We start from the raw sequence: 26,220 nt of genomic DNA, 5'->3' as shown, positions 1-26,220 counted from the left end.
ACATAAAAAATTGTCAAATATATACAGTAATCCAAATCCATAAAAGTAGAGCCTACCCCATCAAATGAAAGCTGACATTGTCCTTGATGCCAACTAAACTAAATAAGCACCAAAAAGAAAAGGGAAAAGGATATAGAGACTCCCTATGGCCCGTCTTCCTGCATGGGCTCCTGAGTGGTCCCTGGGTCCTCACTGTGCTCGGGAACCTCAGACTGGTTCCCTATGGCCTGCTGCTCTACTGCTGGGACCTAGGCCTGGACCTGGACAGGCTCCTGAGGTACATCCTATGGCTGATTGGAGGAGGCCTCCGGTGGGTCTGCCAACTGGATGAATGCATCGTCCGCTCAGGGAATCATCCTCTTAGGAGGCCTCTAGGACTGCTCGGGCTGGGGATGAGCTGATGGTACTGGGTCTTGTAGCAATAAGTCTAAAGGCAGATGATCTACCTTTATCCTATAAACATCAACCCTCAGCGCCTTTACGGACTCCTTGGAAGCCCGCGTTTTCCTCAACTTCTTGTGCTCCTTAGCAAGCTCCTTTAGAGCCTTGCTGTGTGAATCAACTTCATCTATGAGCACCTTCTGAGTATCGAGGATCTTCTTTTAGTTGGCCAGAATCTCCTTGAGGGCATCCTCTATGGACTGTGGGATCTGTGGAGGTGGAGGAGCTGACTGAGCCTCTACTGTAGTAGTGAGGATACACAACTTGGATGATGCTGTCTGCATCCAGTTGTTGATACTGAGAAGAGCCTGGCTCAGTCGGTAGGCAGTCACTGGGTAAGCTCGATAAGAGGGTATCTCCGGATATGCTGAGGTGGATGGGCCAGGAGGAATATCTGTGGAGGTAGAGGCAGGCTGAGCAGGAGCCACTACCACAACTGGCTCTTTAGACTGGCCAGTTGGAGCAGTAGCTGTTCCCTTGAAGTTCTTGCTCTTTGGGTTGTCATCCCCTTGCATGCTATACCACGAGAATGGGGCCTTCGCCTTGACCTTAATATCAAACGACCTATTTTCAACTTTGAGGTCCTGCAAGTACATAGTCAAGAAGCTGGGAAAAGGGTAGTTTCTGTCATTCTCACTGCCCACAAGTGTGATTACCCTAGACATTACATTTCCCACATTTATTGGGTACCCTGCCATGATTGAAGCCACCAAAACTGCCCAGTGCAGAGGGAGGGAGTTGTCATGAGTAGTGGGGTCCAGTCTGCTGCACACAAGTGTTTCTCACCCCCTTGCCTAGAAGTTCAAACTTCTTCTCAGAATCTTGACGCCCACATTCAACCAATCGGGGGTGGTACCTCGGATTGCCAGATACTGTGCCAACCAGGGACGAACCTCCTCACCCATTTCCATCTTCGCCATATATAGGGTCTCATCCTCCTCATCAAAGCCAAGGTAGTCATTTATTATTTTCCCATCAAACAACGCCTTCAGATTTCGCACCTTGGTCACTTTTGTGCCCCTTTTTATGTGGGCAACGTTGGTGTAGAATTCCTTGACCAAGTGAAAGTTGGCATCTACAGATTCACCCAAAAAGTATTCCTAGTTAATTATCTCCTTAAACTGCCTTCTCACATTGGGGTTATGAGGTAGCAAGTCTCTATCCACAAAACTCCTCTCCGGGATCAACTTCCTCACCTGCCACCATTCCCAGAATTTATGATACACTACCTCACTCTTGTCACGCCTCCAGTTTCCTAGTTCTAGAAACACCCCCCACTTGAGGTTCACCCCTTTTCCAACTACTTCTTCTCCTTATACTTCCTCCTCATCTCCTACTGTACCCTCTCCGGATAATGAGGTTGTGGGAGAGGTGGAGTATTCATCCCCACCGCCTTCAGCTGAGCCCTCAGACGACCTAAAAAATACATTTACTAACGCTTGGGCAGCGGGGGAATTGAGAGGAGTGTCTCTTAGTCTGTTTCTCTCCGGTCAGTTAGGGATGTACTCTGGGATTGAGTCTGAAGATATCTCTCGGGAGGGATCGTACTCACTCCCAGACATGTCAATGGCCCTATCAATAGCTTTAATCATCTTGCTCATGTTTTTAATGTTTTGCCGGGCTTGAACAGTCAATCTTACCATTTTCTATTTTCCTCCCCGGGAGGATTCTCCTCTACCTGGTTGTTTAGAGCATTTACCTCGTTGTTTCACCATTGTCTGCAAACACAATCCAATAAGCTTGTTAGTATCATTAGAAACAATTAAAAGTAGAGTTGCAGAAAGAATTGGAGACAGTTGCAGAAGATATGCAGTGCGGACCGCATAGAATGGTGTGCGGCCGCACTAAGGTCAGTGCGGACCGCACAAAATAGCAATGCGGTCCGCACAGAGGTGGGGTTCAGACTACCCACTCTCTGTATCCAGGAAGTGTGGATCGCACAAAATGTAGTGCGGTCGCAGTCCCCAAAGTTCAGCTTTCAGGACTTTCAATAATACGGTCCACACAGAATGTTACTGCGGACCGCACAAGGGCACAGCGGACCGCATAGAATCAACCGCGGTTCACACTAAGTGCCCAGTTGCAGCACTAACTTAGGGTTCATGATAATTTGATTCTAAACCCAATTTTTCACCTAAGTAGTGTCCCTACATGTTTGCCCAGAGTTTTTAACTATCTAAGTCTATTCTAATCAAAAGATTAACTACCCTAACCTAACCAATGGAAGAAATTAAAGGAAGAAAAGAGTAATAGACAATTAAAATAAAAAAGGAAAAGAAAATAATGAAATTAAAGCAATTAAAAAGAAGTAGAGTTACCAGATGTGAGATTTACATATGATTAATGAGTCCTAGCAGCTAGTTACGAGCAGAAGATATGATGAACAATGTTATTTATGAGGTTTGAGAGTTAGAGGATCGAAAAGTTTAGACGTTGGGCCTTAGGTACTATTTATAGAAAAAGTCCTGGGGCCCAGCTTACCTACCCCAATGCGGACCGCACAAAATGGACTGCGGTCCGCATCACACAATACTTTTGAAGATTGAGAAGGCAACCTACTGCGGTCCGCACAAAATGTCATGCGGCCGCAGTGGTCCACTGCGGACCGCACAAAATGTAGTGCGACCGCAGTGGCAAACTTCAGAGAGTTGGGCATTTCACCCTTTATCAGTGCGGTCCGCACTGAATGTAGTGCGGCTGCATTGACAACTTCAGAGACCTAAACACTTTTTCCACTATGTCATGCACTGCATCAACACAACCCTATAGCATATCACAACCAGTTAGCCCAAAAATCAATCCTATACTACAATAAAAATCAAATAAAAACAAGAAGAAAAACACATGGGTTGCCTCCAAAGAAGCGCTTGATTTAATGTCGCGGCACGACGTAGGTTACTATCACATCATTTGAGATGAAGAAGTGCCACCACGTGGCTCTCATCAATATTTCCCAAGTAGTGCTTGACCCTATGCCCATTCACTCTGAAAACTTCACCATTTTTGTTCTTTAAATCAAGAGCGCCAAATGGGGTCACACACACCACTTCAAAAGGACCACTTCATTTTGACTTGAGCTTTCCCGGAAACAGATGTAGCCGGGAGTTGAACAAGAGAACCAAATCGCCCACTTTGAACTCCTTACTATGAGTATATTTATCATAAAGGTACTTCATTTTGTCCTTGTACAGAGACGAATTGGAGTAGGCATGAAATCAGAATTCATCAAGTTCATTAAGCTGGTCCACACGAAGATTGGCTGCGATATCCCATTCAAGATTTAGCTTCCTCAAAGCCCACATGGCCTTGTGCTCTAACTCAACCGATAGATGATAAACTTTCCCAAACACCAACCGATATGGAGACATACCAATCGGAGTCTTGTAAGCAGTCCTATAAGCCCATAGAGCGTCATCCAACTTCTTTGACCAATCGGTCCTATTTTCATTGACCGTCTTTGACAATATGCTTTTGATTTCCCTGTTGGAGACTTTAGCTTGACCATTTGCTTGAGGATGATAGGGAGTAGAAACTTTGCTATTGACACCATAATTTGAAAGCAAAGTGTCAAAAGCTCTTTTGCAAAAATGAGACCCCCCATCACTTATGATTGCACGAGGAGTACCAAACCTTTTAAAGATGCTTTTCTTGAGAAATGCAACAACACTCCGGGCCTCCTTGTTGGGTAAAGCCATGGCTTCAACCCACTTTGAAACATAGTTCACCGCCACAAGAATGTATGTGTTCTCACACGAGCTAACAAACGGGCCCATAAAGTTAATGCCCCACACATAAAAAATATCAACCTCAAGAATGGTATTGAGAGGCATGTTATCTTTCTTCGAAATTCCACCCGCTCTTTGACTTTCATCACACCTCCTTACAAGTTCACTTGTATCTTTGTACAAAATTGGCCAATAAAACCCACAACTAAGAACTTTAGAAGCCTTCCTCACCCCGCCATGATGGCCACCATAGGGAGAGGAATGACAAGCCTCCAAGATACTCAATTGCTCCTCCTCCGGGACACACATTCGGATCACACCATCCGTGCAAATCTTGAACAAGTATGGCTCATCCCAATAAAAATCCAAACTATCCCGCTTGAGCTTCTTCCTTTGGTTAGAAGAGAGCTCACATGGGATTATACCAGTCACAAGGAAATTAGCAACATCGGCAAACCATGGCATATCATTCATCGACACCGAAAGGAGTTGTTCGTCGGGAAATGAATCATTGATCTCTAGGCCGTCACGAGGCCTCCCCTCCTCCTCCAAGAGGGGCAAGTGGTCCGCAACTTGGTTCTCACTACCTTTCCGGTCTACAATCTCCAAATCAAACTCTTGAAGTAACAAGACCCATCGCATCAGTCTAGCTTTGGAATCCTTCTTCGTCATCAAGTACCAGAGTGCAACATGGTCGGTATGAATAATAACCTTGGAACCCATAAGATATGGCCGGAATTTTTCCATTGCGAACACAATAGCCAAAAGTTTTTTCTCGGTCACCGTGTAGTTCACTTGAGCATCATTCATTGTCTTGATCGCATAGTACACCAGATGAAACATTTTATTCACTCTTTGACCCAAAACTGCCCCAACCGCAACATCGCTCGCATCACACATGAGCTCAAAGGGTAAGCTCCAATTAGGCACGGTAATGATAAAAGTGGTGGTCAATTTATGCTTGAGAAGTTCAATGGCTTACATACACTTTTCATCAAACACGAATTTAGCATCTTTTTCCAACAACTTGCACAAGGGATTCACTACCTTCAAAAAGTCTTTGATAAATCTCCGGTAGAACCCCGCGTGCCCAAGAAAACTTCGAACTCCCTTGACGGATGTAGGGGGAGGGAGCCTTGAAATTACATCGATCTTTGTTTTATCTACCTCAATACCGTGCTTCGAAATTTTATGCTCAAGAACTATTCCTTCTTCCACCACAAAGTGACATTTCTCCCAATTGAGGACAAGATTGGTTTCTTCACAACGAGCAAAAACTCTATCAAGATTCTTCAAGCACCCATCAAATGAATCCCCCACAATACTAAAGTCATCTATGAACACCTCCAAAATGTCTTCCACCATATCGGTGAAAATGGCCATCATACACCGCTGAAATGTAGTCGTGCATTACACAACCCAAAAGGCATCCTAGAAAAGGCAAAGGTGCCATATGGACAAATGAATGTGGTCTTCTCCTGATCTTCCAGAGCAATCAAGACTTGGTTATACCCAGAATACCCATCCAAGAAATAGTAGAAGGCACGCCCAGCAAGTCGATCCAACATCTGATCAAGAAAAGGCAAAGGAAAGTGATCCTTAAGGGTCACTTTATTCAACTTGTGGTAGTCCATGCATACCCTCCAATAGGTAACAGTTCTTGTAGGAATCAACTCATTTTGTGAATTTGTAACCACAGTCATGCCACCCTTATTTAGTACATATTGCACCTATGAAGTCCAAGAGCTATCAGAGATGTGGTACACAACCCCGAAATCCAACCGCTTGATCACCTCCTTTTTCACAACTTCTTGCATTACCTCACTCAACCTCCTTTGATGCTCCAAGGAGGGCTTGCATCATCTTCCAGAATAATCTTGTGCATACCAAATGCGGGACTTATTCCCCGAATATCAGCTAAAGTCTATCCAATTGCCTTTTTCTGCTTTTGAAGCACCGCCAATGTGGCCTCAACCTGCATGTTAGTAAGGCAAGAAGAAAGAATAACTGGCAAAGTAGAATTTGAGCCTAAGAACTCATACCTGAGGTGTGGAGGCAGCGGTTTCAACTCTAACACCGGAGGCTCCTCAATTGAAGGTTTTGTTGGTGGAGTCTTTCTATTCTCGATGTCCAAAGATAATTTCCTAGGCTCATAAGAGTAAGAGCCCATTCCATGTAAAACATTCATGCACTCCACTCGGCATGCATCCTCATTGACATCAAGATTCAATAATACGGCCTCCAATGGGTCCTCCACATTGATCATTGCACTAGTGTCATCAATTATCACTGCTGTAACGAGGTCCACAAAAGAGCACACCTCGGTAGTATTGGGCTGCTTTATTGATTTGTACATATAATAGATCACTTTCTCGTCACCCACCCGGAAGGTGAGTTCCCGTGCTTTCACATCAACTAAGGCCTTCCCCGTAGCAAGGAAAGGTCTCCCTAAAATGATAGGACTTCATAATCTACCTCACAATCCAAGTTCACAAAGTCAGCTGGCAAGATAAATTTGTCCACCCGGACAAGCACATTATCAATAATACCCAATGGTCTCTTCATCATTCTATCTGCCATTTTTAATCTCATGGAAGTCAGCCTCGGCTGCCCAATACCCAAAGTCTTGAAAACGGAATAGGGCATCAAATTGATAGTAGCCCCCAAATCACATAGAGCTTTAGCAAAATCCGCACTCCCAATGGTGCAAGGAATGGTGAAAGCACTGGGATCTTTAAGCTTCGGGGCCATTGAATACACTATTGCACTAACTTGGTAAGTCATCTTTATAGTTTCACAATCCATAGACCGCTTCTTTGTTACCAAGTCCTTCAAGAATTTAGCATAGCATTTGTTCAAGAGCCTCCACCAAAGACACATTGATGGATAAGCTCTTCATCATGTCAATGAACTTTTTAAACTGATTTTTATTTTATTGCTTTGCGAGCTTTTGAGGATAAGGCGGAGGTGGCCTTGGCAAATGAGCCTTGGCTTTAGGCACAACCGGCTCTGGCATGTCTATTATGTGATCCCTAGACGGGTTCACATCATTTTGAGTTTCCACCTCGACATCAATATCAATCCTCACTTCTTCATTCACATTTTCATCAATCACATTTTCAACCACCAAAGGAACTTCATCTTCTTGCAACTCAACATCGTCATCCACAATTTGCTTTTAGTTGGAGGCATGCACATCACCGCCTCTCCCACATCTTGTTGTTACCGCCATAACATGATTGTTCCCACCCTTCGGGTTCACTACTGTATCACTTGGTAGAGCAAGACTGTGAGATTTGGTCTAATTATACCTCCAAGTTTCTAATTGAGGTATTGTGGGAAGCTAACTACGCATCAGAATCCAAATTCTTCTTCATCATCTGTTCGAACATCATTTCAATTCTGCCCATATCATTATTAGAAGAACTAGGACCTTGAGATGGAAATAGAGATGGATTGTTCGGTTTTTGGTACATTGGGGGCCTTTGAAAGCCTTGCCCCCGGTTTCTTTGGTTTCCATTGTTCTATCCACCTTGATTGTTATTACTACCCCAATCGTTGTTGTTACCATTCCAATTTCCTTGGTTGTTTTGATTGTTGTTATGATTGCCCTAGTTGTTGTTTTGGTTGTTGTTCCTCCAATTACCATTGTGTTGTTGTTGATTTCCCCAATTTCCTTAGGGTCTCTATTGTTGTTGGTTGGAAGGATTGCCTCTTTGGCCTTGATAATTATTAATGTATTGCACCTTTTCACTTTGTTCATCATAACCATTATTTTTAAATCCACCACAATCATTATCAAATTGCTCCGAATTCCCTTGATTTTGTTGCCCTCTTTGTCTTCTTTTGTTGACAAGCATGTTGACACCCTCCATGGCATTCACTTGGCGAGGATTTTGACCTTGTTGCAATTGTGCCTTTGCTAGTTGGTTCATCGTAGTTGTCAACTCAGCTATAGCATGCCCATGATCATGTAACTTCTTGTGTAAATGAATAACCGTGGGGTCACCCTGAGGCACATTGGCTCTACTTTGCCAAGCAGAATAAGTGTCAGCATCTCGTCAAGAATGTCACAAGCCTCATCATACGACAGCTTCATGAAGTTGCCCCCAGCAAGTTGGTTCACTATGCATTGGTTTGTTGTATTAATGCCTCGGTAGAAGGTTTGTTGGATCATCGCCTCAGTCATATCATTGTTGGGGCATTCCTTCACCATTGTTCTATAATGTTTCCAAATCTCATGCAAAGGTTCCATGGGCTCTTGGTTGAAAGCTAATATCTCATCTCGCAGTGCCGCCATATGCCCCGGTGAGAAGAATTTTGCAATGAACTTATCCACCAACTCATCCCAAGTAGTGATGGAATGGTTGGGAAGTCACTCGAGCCAATCTAATACCTTTCCTCTAGTATGAGAAGAGTCTCAACCTAAGAGCATCCTCGGACACATTAGTCTGCTTGCTCCCCCAACATGTATCCACGAACCCCTTGAGATATTTGTAAGCATTTTGATTTGCAGCGCCCGTGAAGTACCCGCGTTGCTCTAGTAAGGTCAACATCACATTGATTATTTGAAAATTGCCTGCCCGAATTCGGGGTGGGACAATAGCACTTGCATAGCCTTGGTTCGGAAGCACTCTAGGAGCCACTCTTGGAGGTGGCGGAGGAGGGTCTGGAATATTGTCATTAACATTAGCATTAGCCCGGCGGTCTCTACGTTGTCCTTGAGGTACAAGAGGCACCTCATCATCTCCGACATCATCTACCTCCTCCTCTGCAATCACATTTCCAAGAGGGTCATTTGCATTGTTCGCTGCCATTTGGTACCTGAGTTGTGACACAAACGAATTAGTAACAAATAAGGAAAGAAGAACAATACACAAAACTAGTTAAATAGATAGCCAAAATCGTTAGCTCCCCGACAACGGTGCCAAAAAGTGATTGAGGCCTACTCTGCACTACTATTAAGTAGCAAGAGAGGGTCGAAGAGCTTTTACCCGATTTAGGGTCGGGATCGATTTTCACAGAGAGCTAGAATTTGGAGTCGGGTATCTATCTAGTTTAGAGCTGCATATGTGTTCCAAATTACACTTCTATACATTTTTGGGATTTTTGTTTTACTTCTACTTTTATCAAACTACAATGGTAAATGAAACTAGATTAAACTAAGAGTTAAACTAAAACGGGTTGTTCAAATGGTTTAAAAGGCACTAGGGTAGTGACTTTCGCCTAGGTGGTCAATTGATGGATACTTGAGTCTAAGGCATGATTGACATGTTTGGGGAGTATGATATAACCGTTGCACGATTTTACCCACTCTACACCTCTCAGTGGTTCGAGTGATTTTGCCCGAATTGACTTTCTCAAGACCAATTGGGTATGCAAATTTGAACAAACAATCAAGGTTCAAGTCGGGTATTACTCTCTCGAGGTTTAACCCTTTAATTGGGGCTGTCAATCTCTCGAGTATGCCCTAATTCCTTGTTGGACAAATTTCGGAGACTTGGGCTCTCTTTCTCAAGAAGAGCTCAAGTCAACTAAACACAAACTAGTGTTTGCAACCACTAATTCAGCCATTAAACATGAAATTAGCCCAAATATCAAACGCCCATAGTCAATCTAGCCCTAAAACACAAGACCCATCAATTACCCACACTAGGGTTGAGCCACAACCCTAACTTATGGGTTTAGCTACTCATACTTAAAGAATAAAAACAAGAAATAGATTAAGAAAAACTCATATTAATTAATTACTAAGATAAACAAGAAGATTCAATATTGAAATGTATATTAAATTGCCCAAAATAGCTAAAATATTCAAACCCACGAGCGCAACTCTCAGCTAAAACTATCTGATGCACTAAAAATGGGAAAAGAAGCTATTTATACTAAGCTGAAAAATCTAGATAAAAATACCCCTGCGGGGCTAGTGCGGACCCTACAAAATGGGGTGCGGCCGTACTAAGGCTCTGAACTTGAAAATTCATGTCTCTGAACTCTGGCAATGCGGACCGCACATAATGGAGTACGACCGCGGAGGCTTCTGGTGCGGTCCGCATGAAATGGAGCGCGGACCGCATTGGCTTGAAACTTGGACTTGGCAGCTTTCTGATCTTTCTCACTACGGACCGCACTAAATCGAGTGCGGTCGCGTTAATCCCAGTGCGGACCGCACAAAACCTAGTACAGCTACATTGCCTGTTTTCCTGAATGTCATGCTCTCTGAACCTCACTCATGCAGACCGCATAGAATGGTGTGCGACTGCATTGAGCCTGTTTTGCCTGAGCTTTGTCTTGTCTTGGTACTTGTGCAAGTTTCACTCCTTTTTGAGCTGATTTTTGACATCTTGTCACTTTGTTGATCAAACCTGCAATCAAGCACAACTTGTGAGCCTTTTGGGACTATTTTGTATAAATTCCTAATCAAAACTTAAGCAAGAAGGAGTATAAAATATAGCAAAATCCCTAGTTATCAACCCCCCTGCTCGAAAACCTTGCTAGTAATACTTTTTGCACTTGTGGGATAGTTAGAAGTAAAATGAATGGTAACAATGATAAGGATTATACCATTCTTGGACTTTTCTGACTGGTCATCTGCAGTTCCAAATTCACTTTCTGGAAAGACTACATCTCTGCTTCTGATGACCTTCTTCTTTACAGGATCCCATAATATGTATTCGAACTCTTCATCTACATATCCGATAAATATGCAGGGAACATATTTATCATCCAATTTTTTTCTCTGGTTCTTTGGTACATATGCAAAAGCTCTGCAACCGAACACCTTCAAATGCGAGTAGGAATCCTCCTTGTTGGTCCAAACTGTTTCCGAAATGTCAAACTCCAATAGAACTTATGGACTCGTATTGATCAGGTAACAGGCTGACTAAACTGCTTCACCCCAGAATGACTTGGCAATTTAGCCATACTGAACATGCTTCTCACCTTCTCAACAATGGTGCAGTTCATCCTCTCAGCTACACCATTGTGTTATGCGGTTCCAGGAACTGTCTTTTCATGTATGATCCAATGGCTCGAACAATACTCTTCAAATTTTCTTGAAGTGTACTCACCTTCATTGTCAGTTCGGAGACGCTTTAGCTTTCGACCCGTCTCCCTTTCCACCAGGACATGAAACTTTTGGAAACTTAAAACACTTGATCTTTGGTTTTCAAGATATAGACCCATAATTTACGGAAAGCATCATTAATAAAAGTAACAAAATATTTGTCACCACCCATCGACTCAATTTTTATTGGACCACAAATATTAGAATATACTAAATCAAGCATATTCAATTTTCTTTTAGACGTTGTCGGAAATGAGACTCTATGTTGCTTACCAAGTAAACAGTAGTCACAAGGTTTTACCATTGTAACTTTGGCAAAAGAGATGAATGATTTCTGGAAAGAATCTGCAAGCCCTTATCGCTTATATGACTCATTCTTTTGTGCCACAAATCTACAGAAATCTCATATTTTTGCTTCATTCAATTCACCTTGGCATATTTCTGCATTTGTCCTGTACAACGTGCCCTGAGCAACTCCCTTTGCAATTACCAATGATCCCTTAGTGAGTCTTCACTTTTGATTTGCAAAATAGTTCTCGTACCGATCTCGGTCCAAAGCAATTCTCGAGATCAAGTTCATCTGCAAATCAAGTACATGTCGCACGTCCATTAGAACTTCTTGATACAAACATCACCAATCCCTACAATCTTTGAGTAACTTGTGTTATCCATTCTCATAGTGTTGAAATCACATGCTACATATCTACAAAAAGATCTCTTGTGGGTATGGCATGGTAAGATATTGTTGTGCCAACCACCTATTCCGACTCTGGGCCTGCCACGTGCATGTATTCCTCTTCCTCATTCATGAAGAGAACAACATTATCATTGTTTTGCATCGTGGCGGTTGTGTTTCCATCTTTTTCTGGCCACTGCTTTCATCTTTTCCCTTCCTTAGATTTGGGCAATCTCTTTTGAAGTGACCCGGTTGATCGCAATTGTAGCAATTTTTGACTTTTGATTTGGATCGGTTCTTGGACTTCCCACGACCTTCGGATTTACCATAGTTGCTCGAACTCCTTTGGTAACTCCCGCCTCTACCTTCTATGATGAGAGCATGTCCTTGATTTTCAGGCTTCTTTCTCATCTTCTCATTGAGTAGAAGAGCCGATATAATGTCTTTCAACTCAATGGTGGTCTTACCGTGCAGGATGGTTGTTGCCAAATTATCGTACGAAAATGGAAACGAGTTCAAGAGCAAGATGGCTTTATCTTCTTCCTCGATCTTTACTCCGAGGTTGGCTAGCTATGTGATTAGTCTGTTAAATATATTTAAATGTGACAAAAAGTTCGTACATTCACCCATGTGTACGGTGTATAACTGCTTCTTCAAGTACAATTTATTTGTTAGCGTTTTGAACATGTATAGGATTTTCAACCTTGTCCAACATGCGATATCTTCATCAATGATGTTATTTACCACATCATCTGATAAGTGTAAGCTGATTGCACTACAATCTTTTTATCCAAGTCAGTCCAATCCTCAGCTTTTATGGTATCGGACTTTTTGGCATCAACATCTAGTACCTTGTGTAGTCCATGCTGAATGAGCAGAGCCCTCATCCTTCTTTGTCATATTGAGAAACCGCTATCTCCGTTGAATTTTTCTACCTCGTACTTTACACCGGATATTTTTCACTGAGTATAGTACTATCGATCGTGAATGGTATTTTTGTAAATGAGCAGAACTTGTACTCTAATATCAGTTGTTGGGAATAAATCCTCCACATAAATAATATTAATGGTAAAAAAAGCGAAATAATAACGTAGCACCGAGATATCGTAATCAACAATAATAAAAGAGTGGTAACGACACCAAGATTTTTACGTGGAAAATCCTTCTGAATAAGGGGAAAAACCACGATCCCAAGAGGAGCAACTTATATCACTATAGCAAGGAATTTTACACTTTAGAGGTCTATGTAAAATACTCCAAAGACAACTACAACTCTCAAAAGAAATAACCTCTTTTGATATTCCCACCTCACTACAATATCGTTAACCCTCTCTATTTTCTCACTGACTATTTTCTTATACCCGATCTGTGATGCCTCACTCTTTCTTTCTCTCTTTGTTGGTGTGTTTGAAGAAGTGAGAGAGCTCCTCCTTTTATAGGAGCGAAATACATAGCCTTCAAGAATACAATAAGAGATGTATTAATCTCCTCTACTTATTTCCAAACTTTGGCTCCAAGAAAGAGTTGCCACCTAAGTTTTATTTCAAAGGCACTTGCCTATTGTTGAATAGGATGGACCCTACAGTGGTCAAGAATTAAAAAATCACGTATTATTTGTCATAAGAATATCGATAGATGTTGCACAACAATCAACTAATATCTTGCCAAAAATACTAGAAGGACTTGCGTAAACTCTTTCCTTGATGAATAGGAGAACAACTGGTTAAAACATTTCTAATCTAAACAATAGATCTGGTTCTTGACTGTTCTTACAGAAATCTATATAAGAGAATCTGATATATCATCAAGTAGAAGAGGAGTTTTTCTTTTGACATTTGCTTTTAACCCATTTGATGCCCATTGAAGTGCCATTCTTCACCTTTTGAGCACCAGCCACTGCCACTGCTTTTGCTTTGCCAAGTCCTGCTGATGAACTGCCTTTCTTGTTGCTATCATTCTCTTTGTTGCTTTTGTGACTCTCCTCTTCATCCATTGCACCAAATCCTCCTGACCCCCATTGATCTGCCCAACTTGGTGCCTCAGTTGCCATCAATCCTATCAAATCTTGGTTTCCTCTTATACTAAGCTTCAAATGTGTTTCCACCTACCAAGAAAATATCCTTCAATAAAAAAGAAAAAAATGTGAGTATAACCACAAATTCAAATTTCACTAAACACAGACGGAGCCTTTGTTTTGCGTTCGCTAACTGAATTCAGTATTTTCAGCACGAATATAGATATATCTAAAAATTACTAAACTTTCAATAAGAATAAAATTTGGAACTCATAATCTCAAAAGTACAATAAGTTCTTGAATACATCAAATTTAAATCCTGCATCTGCATATGAATTTCACAAAAATGTTTATGAAGAAGGAAGAAAGACAAAAGGGCTTGGGAGTTGCCTCTTTAGGGAATTAACAGAGGTTGAGTTTCTTGGAACTGATACTTTGGAGTAAAGGAGGAACTAAGGAAAGATATATATAGTTGTAATATGCTAAAGGCTGCATGTGGATAGGCTGTCTCTCAAACTTGTCTATTCCTTTTTAAAAAGACTAGCCAGCTCACAACTTACCTTCTTCTGAAGCAAAGTTTGTTGGCATCATTACTTTATTCTTCAAAATAACTAAACTTACCTGTTATAACCTACTCCACCTTCTGAATTCTATTATTTCCTTCTTAAAACTTGTCTATTTTAGTAGTGGTTGAAGTAGAAGGATGTAGCTAACCAAAAATAGATTGATGTTCTGGCTTCAACATAACTTTTGCTTAGAACTTAGAAATGATGATGTTCTAGCACATAAGGGTTGAGAAGTACTTTAAAAAAATTTAGAATTAATGGAAATGCTACAGGAGAAGTATTTGGGATGAAAAATTGTCGACTCCAACTGTAACTTGAGTACCATTTTCAAGAATTCAAATACATAAAAGATTGAATTACTTTGTACCATTCTAATATTAACCTAATATATGTTACATCTATGATCCATTTTCCTACACTTGCTAAAAAGTAATTTAAGTTTAAATAACTAGCTAGTAAATATAGTAGTAGATGATATATTCCATTCCATCTTATATATTGAACTGGATATTGAAATGAGTTTCTTGTGATCGAGATTTGGTCGATCTACCAATAGGAGCCTTTATAGGGCTTTTTTCACGTTTAGCCCGTGCCAGAAACTATTTAAATTTGGTCCTTGAAACTACAATGGAAACATGATAGTTGCATCCAGCAATTGGAACCTCTTTTCCCCTTTTGTTTGTTGAGATTTTATCTACAGTTTGACCCTAAAATATAAAACCAACATATATCCTTTCGGCCTTTCTCATTTCACTCTTTCATAGAACAAGATGATAATCATCTCTGAACAAACAGGACTTTGTCGTAATATTCTATACATCCACACAATGAACTTAGAAAGGTTTGGTGGACAATTGTCCAGCCTTGATTATTCAGGTCTATCTCTGTGATCTTTCTAGTGCTTCCTGGTATCGTGCTTGTCTAACACCATTTAATAGCATTGATTAATTAATAACGTTGAATAAATGGTAAGTAACTCTTTATAATATGTTGAATTTCATTAATTGTGTAAAAGGTCAGTGATATATCCATCAAATGAATTAAATATAGATTTAAAAAACTCCCCCCTCCTTATCCCCATCCGCATATGGATCAATAAAAAATTAAGACTTAGATCCAAACCGTACTGGTGAACCAACTGGCCATTAGAGATAGTTATGATAGAAATTTACCAGTCTCTTCTAGAAACTTCTAGTGTGACTCACATATAAAGTAATACATTATTTATATTGTTTCCCAAAGGAAATAATATATCAAATAATATTATGTAGTTATGCGTATATAGTAGTTTCTTTGATGAAAAGAAACAATTTTATTACAAGTCCCTAGGGCTAAAGTATTTGCCTAAGAGTCCCTAAATACTTCTGTGACTCCATTAGTCTGGCATCCAACGATAGGCACAGGCTAGAAGACTCCCTATTTTTTCTGCTAAAGGTTTCAAAGGTGATCCCCTGCAAAGCATGAATAACTATGGCTGAAGGTACGTTCCTTGTTCAATTTGCGCTGCGGTGACTCTGTGTATGTGTTTGAATTTCAACAAGATAGAATGTAGGACATTTACACAGGAGGTATATGGAATATACCATACCATATACGAGCCACACGTGCATGGCTGACAAATGAATTAAAAGAGAAATTTTCATAAAACACTATCTTTTAGTAGTAATTAGCTATCTATAGATACCATTTGCTATATTACGGATTGTAGATACCTTTCTAATGTTATAAGATGTATTTGATGTATTTAAGCTACTGTATTCATGAATACAGTAGCAAAAATAAGCGTGAATCAGGGAAGTCCAGCTAATCAGTTGTTATATTCAACTGTATTGACGAGCTGTATTCGTGAATACAATAACGTATAATGCGTAAAATATGGACCTTTTGTCACGACCCCGGTTCGCCCTTCGTGAACCATCGTGACGGCACCTAGTCTCTACGACTAGGTAAGCCTAACAATGCGGAAAAATAAACCAACTTGCGGAATAAATTATTAAAAACCGAAATAGTAAAATAAAACAGTATTTTAAAGTGCCGCTTGGCATAAACAATATCAACTCTCAAAAACTAATACATTTCCCAAAACCCGGAATCTCATGATCACAAGCCTTTGAATGTCTACAAGCATCTAACTCCAGAATATCTAACAAAGAAACGAAAGTACATAAGGGCTAATACAAAATGGGGGAGTAGAAAGGGACTCTTCGATCTGCGAACGCGGGAGATATACCTCGGAGTCTCTACGAACGCCTCGTCTCAAGCGTGATAAGTCTGAGTGGAGGTACCTGGATCTGCACATGAAAAACATGCACAGAAAAGGCATGAGTACACCACGGCGGTACTCAATAAGTGCCAAACTTAAGCTCAGTCGAGTAGTGACGAGGAAGGTCAGGGCCTTACTGAGGTTAAATAAAATATAAGATTCAACAGTGTAGAACAAAATAGTATAAGTAAGTACAACAGTAAAAGTAACACAGGATATAAAGGACAACAACAACTACTACAGCGGCAAAGTAAACACAGAAAGAAATACAGCTCAGTACAAAGATAACAATCGAGGATCTCCCAGGATACCGTCCCGTAGTCCCAAATATAAATATCCAGTGGATCTCCGGGGATACCGTCCCGTAGTCCAACTCATCAAGCGAGAGGATCTCCCGGAATACCGATCCGTAGTCCCAAATGTAAATACTCAGTACAGGGGGAATCTATCGGGTGTAGTCCCATAGTTCCAATGTAAATGTGCAGGGGGATCTCCAGGAATACCATTCCGTAGTCCCAAAGTAAACATACAGGGGGATCTCCCGGGATACCGTCTCGTAGTCCCAAAGTAAACACACAACAACAACAAGAAGAGTACACAGTTCAAATCAAGTTCCGTACCAAGGTAAAATAGGTATTTCTAACCTAGCATGCTGCACGAAATCCAAATAAAGCAGGTTGAGCAAGTAAGACAATTAAGTCAATTAGACATGTTTTCCTAAGCTAACAACATGCTTAAATTGCAAGTAATATAAAAAGGAAAGGAAACATACTAGTAATTACTTAATGAAAATCGGATTTTCAACAATTTGCACAAGTACGCACTCGTCACCACACGTACAAGGCATCTCAATTATCAATAATACCAAATCCTAAGGGGAAGGTCCCCCACACAAGGTTAGACAAGCCAGTTACCTCGAACCAACTCAAAATCAACCCGAAACCACGCTCTTGCCACGAGTACTCGACTCCAAATGGCCCGAATCTATTAAATTCAATTCCATAATGTAAATAACACTTCAAGTAACTGATTCTACAAATACATTCTAAGCTAATACGCAAAATTAGGTAAAATGACCAAAATGCCCTCCGGGCTTACGTCTCGAAATCGGGTAAAATCTACATTTTAAGAATCCTCATACTCTCACGAGTTCATTGATATCAAAATTATCACAATCCGACATCAAAATCGTGATCCAAATTCAAATGTTAAGTCCAAGAACTTTTCCAACTTTTCTTCAATTTTTCCACCCAAAATTCGAATTTAAAGGATGAATCTAAGCATAGATTCGTGGACAACAATCAAAATCGAGTAATAATTGCTTACCCAAAACACCCAGGTGAAAATTCCTCTCAAAATTGCCAATCCCGAGCTCCCAAATCAATTTCTAACTTTCTGAAACTAAACTCTCGAAACTCTGATTTTCTGCCCAGCAAAACCGCATCTGCGGTCCACCTTCCGCATCTGCGGTACCGATTCTGCGGTCAAGGAGACCGCTCCTACGATTTCCACTTAAAACCTCTTCGCCGCACCTGCGACCCAGAATTCGCATCTGCGATCACGCAGGTGCAGTTCATCATCCGCTTCAGCGGTTCCCTGATTTTCCTCAGCTGGCCGCTTTTGCGGCTTAATTCCGTATCTGCGGCCTCTCAACCACATATGCGGTTATGACAGCACCCCAAAGAACATCAACTGTAAACTCCAAGTTTCCAATTTCCCGTTAACCACCCGAAATCATCCCGAAGCCCCCGGGACCTCAACCAAAAGCACGGACAAGTCATATACCACTATCCAAACTTATACAAATCTCCAAAATACCTCAAACAACATTGAATCAACCAATTAGCATCGGATTCAAGCCTAAGAACTTCTAAAACTCTCAAAATACGCTTTCGATCAAAAAGTCTACCAAACCTCGTCTGAATCACCTGAAATTTTGCACACACATCACATTCAACCCTATGGAGCTACTCCAACTTCCGGTATTCCATTCCGACCCTCGGATCAAAATCTCACTATCGAACCAGAAACTTCAAAAATTTGACTTTCGGCATTTCAAGCCTAAATTAGCTACGGACCTCCAAAACAAAATCTGAACATGCTCCTAAATCTGAAATCAGCCAACAGAGCTAACAGAACTATCGGAATTCCATTCTAAGGCCGTCTTCACACTATTCCGACTACGGTCAAATTTGCAAAACTTAAGCTCTCATTTAGGGACTAAGTTTCCCAAAACTCTCCGAAACTCCAAATAATTCCTCTCGGCAACTCACAATAACAGAAACAAACACGTGGAAAGCAGTTAATAGGGGATCTACGCGTTAATTCTTAATACGACCGGCCGGGTCGTCACACCTTTTAACTGGTTTAAAACGGAAAGGAAATCAATTTACTAGATATTCTCCTAATATAACTCAACTAACACAAACTATCGCCCATAAATCTGTATTCATTCACGAAAGATTTCCAATCAGAAAAATAGGCAAAAGTAGAGATACCTCTAGATTTCAGTTCTCCCTTTTTTCTGTTGTTCTAGTGCGTACCTAGTTCTCTTTTCAACGACGAAAAATTGCAATTGATATAATTGTATACAGAAATAAGGTATAATTCAATTATACATATGGCAAGTTTAATAGTGTTATTGCGTCATTCGGGAAAATGGAACAGTGATAGCAATTACGTCAATTATTCAATTGAGAGAATATTGATAAAGGAGTATGCGTCGTATAGTGATTTGGTTGCATCAATTTCTAATCAACTGGACATAGATTTGAGCTCAAAGTCCATTAAAATTCAATAAAAAGTAGAAGGAAATTGTATGTCAATGGAAATACACAATGATATGGGTTACAGGGTGTATGTAGAGTTGAAAAAAAAGAATAGAGAATTCGGGATGTATCCTTTGTGCATAACAACGATTGAAAAAGAAGTTGTATCCGGAGGTAGTTTAATTCAAGAAGACATTGTGCAAATAGACGAAGCAGTTCAAAGGTATGATTCCGATACAGATGATACATTTGCTCTAGATTTTGTCAATTCTGGAGAAGCAATTGGGGTGTTCGAACTGGACAAGGATTTGATAATTTAAAAAACTAATCAAAGGGAGGTTATGGCTGGACAAGTATATAAGGATAAGGCTACATTAAAAGAGGTGATGGAGCATTATGCTATATCGCAAAGGTTTCAATTCCGGGTTGATAGGTCTAATGCTGTCAGGTTTGAGTGTTCTTAATTATTCATTATTTTTTTGTATATTGTATTCATGGTAGGAGTTGTAATTTATATATTGATGTATTTAGGCGTAGTTGGGAATTTTCACTTCATCTTCACTGCTGTGATTCACTATTTTTTTTATGCATTTCAAATACATGTATTCTTGTGTATTTTACTTGTATAAACTTATTACAGTGAGAGCCACTATTTTTCTTTTTGGTTTATTAGTTGTATTTAAATGTATGCATATAACTATAGGCGTATTCAGACATATTTAATTATATACCATTGTATATATTTCTGTTGTAAAATAATTTATATATATAGATGTAATAATGTATTCATGTATATATGAGTGTATTTTTTGAAAGCATTTATACTGATCATATGTATAATGATAAATTCTTTGCAGCTATAGATTATTATGTATGTTAGAAGATTGTGAATGGAGGTTTAAGGCTTCGAGCATTAACAAATCAGAACTATTCAAAGTGAGAGAGTTCATTGATAAGTATACATGTCCGTTGAAGGACAAGGTGTATGAGCAACGACAGGCAAGTAGCAACCTTATAGGTGGTATGATTAGGCCCAAGCTTACTAATCATAAGAGGAAATACACTCCAAAGAATATTATTGATGATGTGAAATCAGATTTAGGTGTAGATGTTTGCTACATGTTGGCGTGGCGGGCTAAAGAAAAGGCAATAAATTTTTTGAGAGGTGAACCGGCTGATTCATACAAAGAATTACCAGGATACTTATATACAATGGATATGACATATCCTGGTTCACACATTAGAATGGTAAAATCGCCCAAAAATGAGTTCATGTATGTTTGTATATCTTTGTATGCCTTTATAAAGGGGTTTGATCATTGTAGAGCCATTGTGGTTGTGTATGGAAGTCACCAAAAACTTTACTACACCGGGACATTCGTCTCGGCCAACACATTGGATGGTGCAGGTGAGTATGTGAATTATAATAAATTTTGTTAATATTAATTGCTATGTCATATAAAATGAGTTCCATTTTAAAGATTGAAATGCATATTTTAAAAAAATGTATGCAATTGTCTTTACAGGTCATATATTGCCACTACCATATGGTGTTATTGATTCAGAGAACGATGATGCTTGGTCGTGGTTCTTTGAGCAATTCAAGATAGCATACGGTGACAGGAAAAACATGTGCATCGTTTCAGATGGAAATGGGAGTATCATTAAATCTGTATCGAGAGTGTATCCAGATGTACCGCATTTTGCTTGTATATGGCATCTATGGAACAACGTATATAAGAAATTCAAAAAGAGCCATGCAAAGTTGAGCGAGATATACTTCTCGATGGCAATACACACAGGCTGAATTTGACAGTCTAATGGAGAAGGTGGAGAAGGTAGATATTAGAGTGAAAGAATACTTGGAGTTAGCTGGATACGAAAAGTGGGCTAGGTTGTATGCACTTGTTAATAGGGGAAGGACCATGACGTCAAATATTGCTGGGTCAATCAATGCTGCACTAGTGTCAACAAGGGAATTTGCCAATATACGACTTCCTCGAAGAAGTTAGAAAGATGTTTGGACGTTAGAATTGCAGTAACCGCAAAGAAGCTATACAGACATACACAATGTTTGGAAAAAAATACCAGGAAATGCTTACTTTGAATGAGGCAATGTCTACACGCATGACTGTAAGTTTCATTTTTATGTCATTGTATTATATATTTAGCCTTTGTTTTAGATAGCTAACTTTTTTCTGAAACAATTTATACTATTTGGAATACTGTCCACATGTTTAGTGTATTGTTAGTTGAATTTAATGTGTTTATTTTCTATCCATACGCATTTTTTAAGCAGACGTTAGATGTATAACAATGTAATCATAAGCTAATATGTAATTATATTTAATATTCTGCCAGTCTATATATATGATGTATTATTCTGTATTTAAACATTTCCTTTGTATTCAACTGAATAATTCTGTATTCTAAATACAGAAATATGTTTGTATTCAATAGATATTTGATTTAATTCATACTGCTGTATATTTAATACGTCCATTCTTTGGTATATAAATGAATTTTTTTATTTATATATGCTTAAAACTTATAGGTCTATGTTTAAATGTAGGTGGTACCATCGACTGAATACTTACATACGGTTAACGATGAAGGGAGGCATTGCACTGTCTGCCTGTTAGAGAGAAAATACGTTTGTGGGAGGTTCCAAGTTGATGAATTACCATGCCCACATGCTTGGGCTAAATTGAAGAGCAAGTTTCTAATGCTAGAAGATTATTGCTCTGACTATTACAAACCAAATTCTGTTGTAATGACATACAATGTGCCTGTGTACTCGATACCGGACCGAAATGAATGGAATATACCAGCACATATTGCAAAGGAAGTTATATTACTACCCAAATGGAAAAGACCTCCTGGAAGGCCAAAGAAGAAGCGCGATAAGCTTTTCAGTGAATTGTTGCAGCCGAAAAATCAACATTCATGTAGCATATGTGGGCAGGGAGAACATATAAGAGAACGTGTAGAAATGCTCCACGTAGAACTTAGTTAACATTCTGACATGTATTAGTGCTCTAATGGTGTGTCATAGATTCCGATGACATTGTGAAATAATACATTTTGCACTTTTTCGTGAATAGATTCTGGATATAGTTAGTTGTATTATTGTGTTGAATACATTCGAATACAACCTGTTTAATACATACTTAGACAATCTGTTATACACAGTGCCTGACTTGAATATATACATCCAACTACAATACATCTGAATACAGTTATATATTCATTTAATATAATATGTTGAATACATAATTATACAATCTGCTGAATATATACTTATAGCCCCTGTATTATTCAGTTTCTGAATTGGATATACTATCATCCACACATCAATTGCCTTTTTTAAAACTCCAAACTCTACCCTACCGCCTTTGATCCTTTGGAATATTTGGATTAATAAGAACTCAAACCTCTTCAACCACACTTCCTCCCTCACATGCCACAAAAATATCATGACACAAGTTGCTGAATTCATTTCACTCGCGCAGATTATTGTGACATCAAATCCTAGGCTTCACATACAAATAAGATGGTTCCCACCTCCTAGCCACTACAAGATAAACGTTGATGGAGCTTATGACATAAAAACCAGTGGCACTAGTAGACTCATCAGAGACTATAGTAGCTATTGGATAGTGTGTTTTGTGCAGAAGATAACTGCAATATCCGCTCTTCATGCTGAACTGCTGGCACTAATAACAGGGCTAGAACTTTCCATCACAAAAAATCTCTTACCCACTATAGTGAAAACAGATTCACAGGTATTATGTCACTTATTTAAAGATGAAGAACCCTGCTACTCACATCTTCTTCATGATTGCAGTTTTCTTCTTAATGTTGTTGGAGTGAAAGAAATAACCCACATATATTGGGAAGGTAACTCTGTATCTGACACTCTGGCAAAGTATGGAAGTACTAAGCAACAAACAACAACGGAGAGAGATAACACTATATACTGAAAAACACCTCCGAACTTTATTTTACAAGTTTTTAATATAGACAAACCGTAAAAAACCTGTCACAACCCAAAATTAGTAGTCGTGATGGCACATAACCCAACCCGCTAGGTAAGCCAACTAATAACTATCAAGTTCAATAATATTAATTAAACAATTAAACAAAGGAATTTTTCTGAATCTTTTACATTTTCCAAGGACTAGTAGTACAAATCACGAGCTTCTAAAAATAGAGTTTACGAAGCTGATATGAAGAAAATACATCTTCTGTTTGGAAAGTACATAAATAGAGTTTTATAATCTAAGGCTACCGTGAACAAGAGGAAGCTACAGCAGGAATGCAAGTACGCCTTCAAATCCATCATTCATCGAACACAGCAACATCGGCATCCAGAATCTACACGCAATGTGCATGAAGTGTAGTATGAGTACAACCGACCATATGTACTCAATAAGTAACAAACCTAACCTTAGGTTGAAAGCAGTGATGAGCTGAAAAAAGGTCGGGTCCAACACCAATAACCAATAGCAGTTCATAACAATGTAAAGCGAGTGAACAAATAAGTAGGTCAGAGGTAGAACGTTTAGCCTTTTCATAGTTTTTCCAAAAAATAGTCTCGCTTTTCAAGAATATTAGTGAAAAACCCAAATCCTTTACCGAAATCTTCGAAACAAAATATGAGATAGTTGAAAATTGAAATTTTTCCCAAAATCCTTTCCACAACAAATAAGATGTTTCATTTTCTTTCAAAATAGTAGGTCTGAAATACTTTCCTATGCCCACATATCAATGTGTATAAAGAAAATCATGAACGACATGATACCTAGTATAAGGAAGAGTACATCTCTATGCATGTATGTCATGTATGCATGCCAATACCATGTATCCAAGAGATGAGACATGTACTCACACTCTCCACTCATAAATGCTCAATCACTCGGTACTATATATGGCTCATACGGCCAAGGGGAAGATCCATCCCGGAATATATACATCACTGATCATCAGTCACTCAGTACCGAGGAAGGCCATTCCGGCCCCATGGAGAAGATCCATATCTAGGTATACATAAATACTCAACCACTCGGTACTGTATATGGCCCATGAAACCTAGGGAAAATCCATCCTGGGACATATACAATACTAACTATAAGTCACCTAGTACCAAGAAAAAAGGGCAATCCAACTCTGTGGAGAAATCCATATCCAAATATTAAATACTTCAGACAAATATATGTCCGAAAAAATCCATCCCTCAATAATATCATCCGCGCTCACTGGGGGTGTGTTACAGACTTCGGAGGGGATCCTTCAGTCTAAGTGTTATCATAATCATCAATATAACCGCTGCGGCATGCAGCCCGATCCCATAATTGTTACTCATAATCGGGCTTTCGGCTTCACTCGGTCATCAATCTCTCCAATCTCATCCACGGGCTCATAGTGTCATGAAAACTGACCCAGAACAATGATATGATGTATCAATAAGTAACAACTGAGACTAAGATATGATATGAATGCATGAATGTGACTGAGTACGAAATATCAATAAAATCAATGAGATGATAGCAAGAGACGACCACTATGGGTCCCAACAATATCGGCATAAAGCCTAAGCATGATATATAACATGATGTATAGCTCAATTACTTTATCATATGGTGAAAAACACAGATATCAATAAAGTAGGGCCACTAAACAGTGCCATGAAAACAACGGAGTCACAATTCACAAGGTGCACACCCACACGCCAGTCACATAGCATGTGTGTCACCTCAACACAAATCACATAGCACATAATTCGGGGTTTCATACCCTCGGTACTAAGTTTAAAAGAGTTACTTATCTTAAACAAGCCAATTCTAGACGCCAAGCAAGCCAAGCGATGCTCTAAGAATGCCATCCCGCGCGTAGCAACCTCCGAACGGCTCAAAACTAGCCAAAAGCAACCCAAATACATCAGATAAAGCCCAAGGAAACAATTACAAATGATAAGGATCGAATCCTAAGTCAAATCCCAAATCCAATCAAAAATACGCTCGGTCCCGCACCTCGAAATTCGACAAAAATCACAAAATCCAACAACTCATTCAATTATGAGAACAACCATACTAGTTTCACTCAAATACGACTCCAAATCGGTGTTCAAAACTCAAAATTCATATTATGAAACTTTAGGCCATAACCCCCAATTGTCTCTTTCAATTCATCAACCAATTGCTAAAAAAAAAAGATGGATTCGTGAAATATAATCAAAAATGAGTAGAGAACACTTACCCTAATCCTTGTTATAAAATTTTCTCCAAAATCGCCTCAATCCGAGTCTCATATCTCAAAATATGAAGAAAGAACTAAAACCTCGATTTATAGCTTCTGCCCAGCAATTTCCGCAATTCAGACAATAGGTCGCATCTGCGACTCTCGCAAATGTGGAAAAGGACTCGCATTTGCGAGACAGCCGCTTATGCGATGGCCATGACCGCACCTGTGGTCGCACTTCTGCGTAATTACCTATGCATTAGCAGACTTCTACCCCCTCAGCGAAATCCCACTTCTGCAATGTTTGCTCGCTTCTGTGGCCATCGCACCTGCGCAATACTTGTCGCAGGTGCGGAACACCAGAACCACTGTCACACCTCCTTTTTACGCGCCTACCCCGAATGATAAATGCGTGAGGGAGTTTTTCCAATTTAAGTGACAATATTCGAAAATGGGATTAT

The 26,220-nt window shown here is 39.7% G+C and overlaps 2 protein-coding genes and 1 long non-coding RNA gene across 3 annotated transcripts; 2 read left to right on the top strand and 1 right to left on the bottom strand.

The window, feature by feature from the left end:
- Window positions 1-13,591: 13,591 nt before the first annotated feature.
- LOC104243362 (uncharacterized) lies at window positions 13,592-14,423 on the bottom strand. Its single transcript, XR_011405535.1, has 2 exons — window positions 14,313-14,423; window positions 13,592-14,028 (listed from the first exon to the last, which is right to left on the bottom strand). It is a non-coding gene; the product is annotated as an uncharacterized lncRNA (long non-coding RNA).
- Window positions 14,424-19,860: 5,437 nt separating this feature from the next.
- Window positions 19,861-21,531, top strand: LOC104243365 (uncharacterized). The gene is made up of 5 exons (XM_070166949.1): window positions 19,861-19,967; window positions 20,377-20,767; window positions 20,828-20,927; window positions 21,046-21,212; window positions 21,322-21,531. The coding sequence occupies exons 1-5, from the start codon at window positions 19,861-19,863 to the stop codon at window positions 21,529-21,531; spliced, it is 975 nt and encodes a 324-aa protein (XP_070023050.1).
- Window positions 21,532-21,589: 58 nt separating this feature from the next.
- Window positions 21,590-22,535, top strand: LOC104243364 (uncharacterized). Its single transcript, XM_009798542.1, has 2 exons — window positions 21,590-21,652; window positions 22,092-22,535. Exons 1-2 carry the CDS (start codon window positions 21,590-21,592, stop codon window positions 22,533-22,535), a joined length of 507 nt encoding a protein of 168 aa, XP_009796844.1.
- Window positions 22,536-26,220: the final 3,685 nt, after the last annotated feature.

The sequence above is a fragment of the Nicotiana sylvestris genome, chromosome 2 (assembly GCF_000393655.2).
Source record: "Nicotiana sylvestris chromosome 2, ASM39365v2, whole genome shotgun sequence".
NCBI lineage: Eukaryota > Viridiplantae > Streptophyta > Magnoliopsida > Solanales > Solanaceae > Nicotiana > Nicotiana sylvestris.
This window is presented reverse-complemented; position numbering and strand designations above follow the sequence as displayed.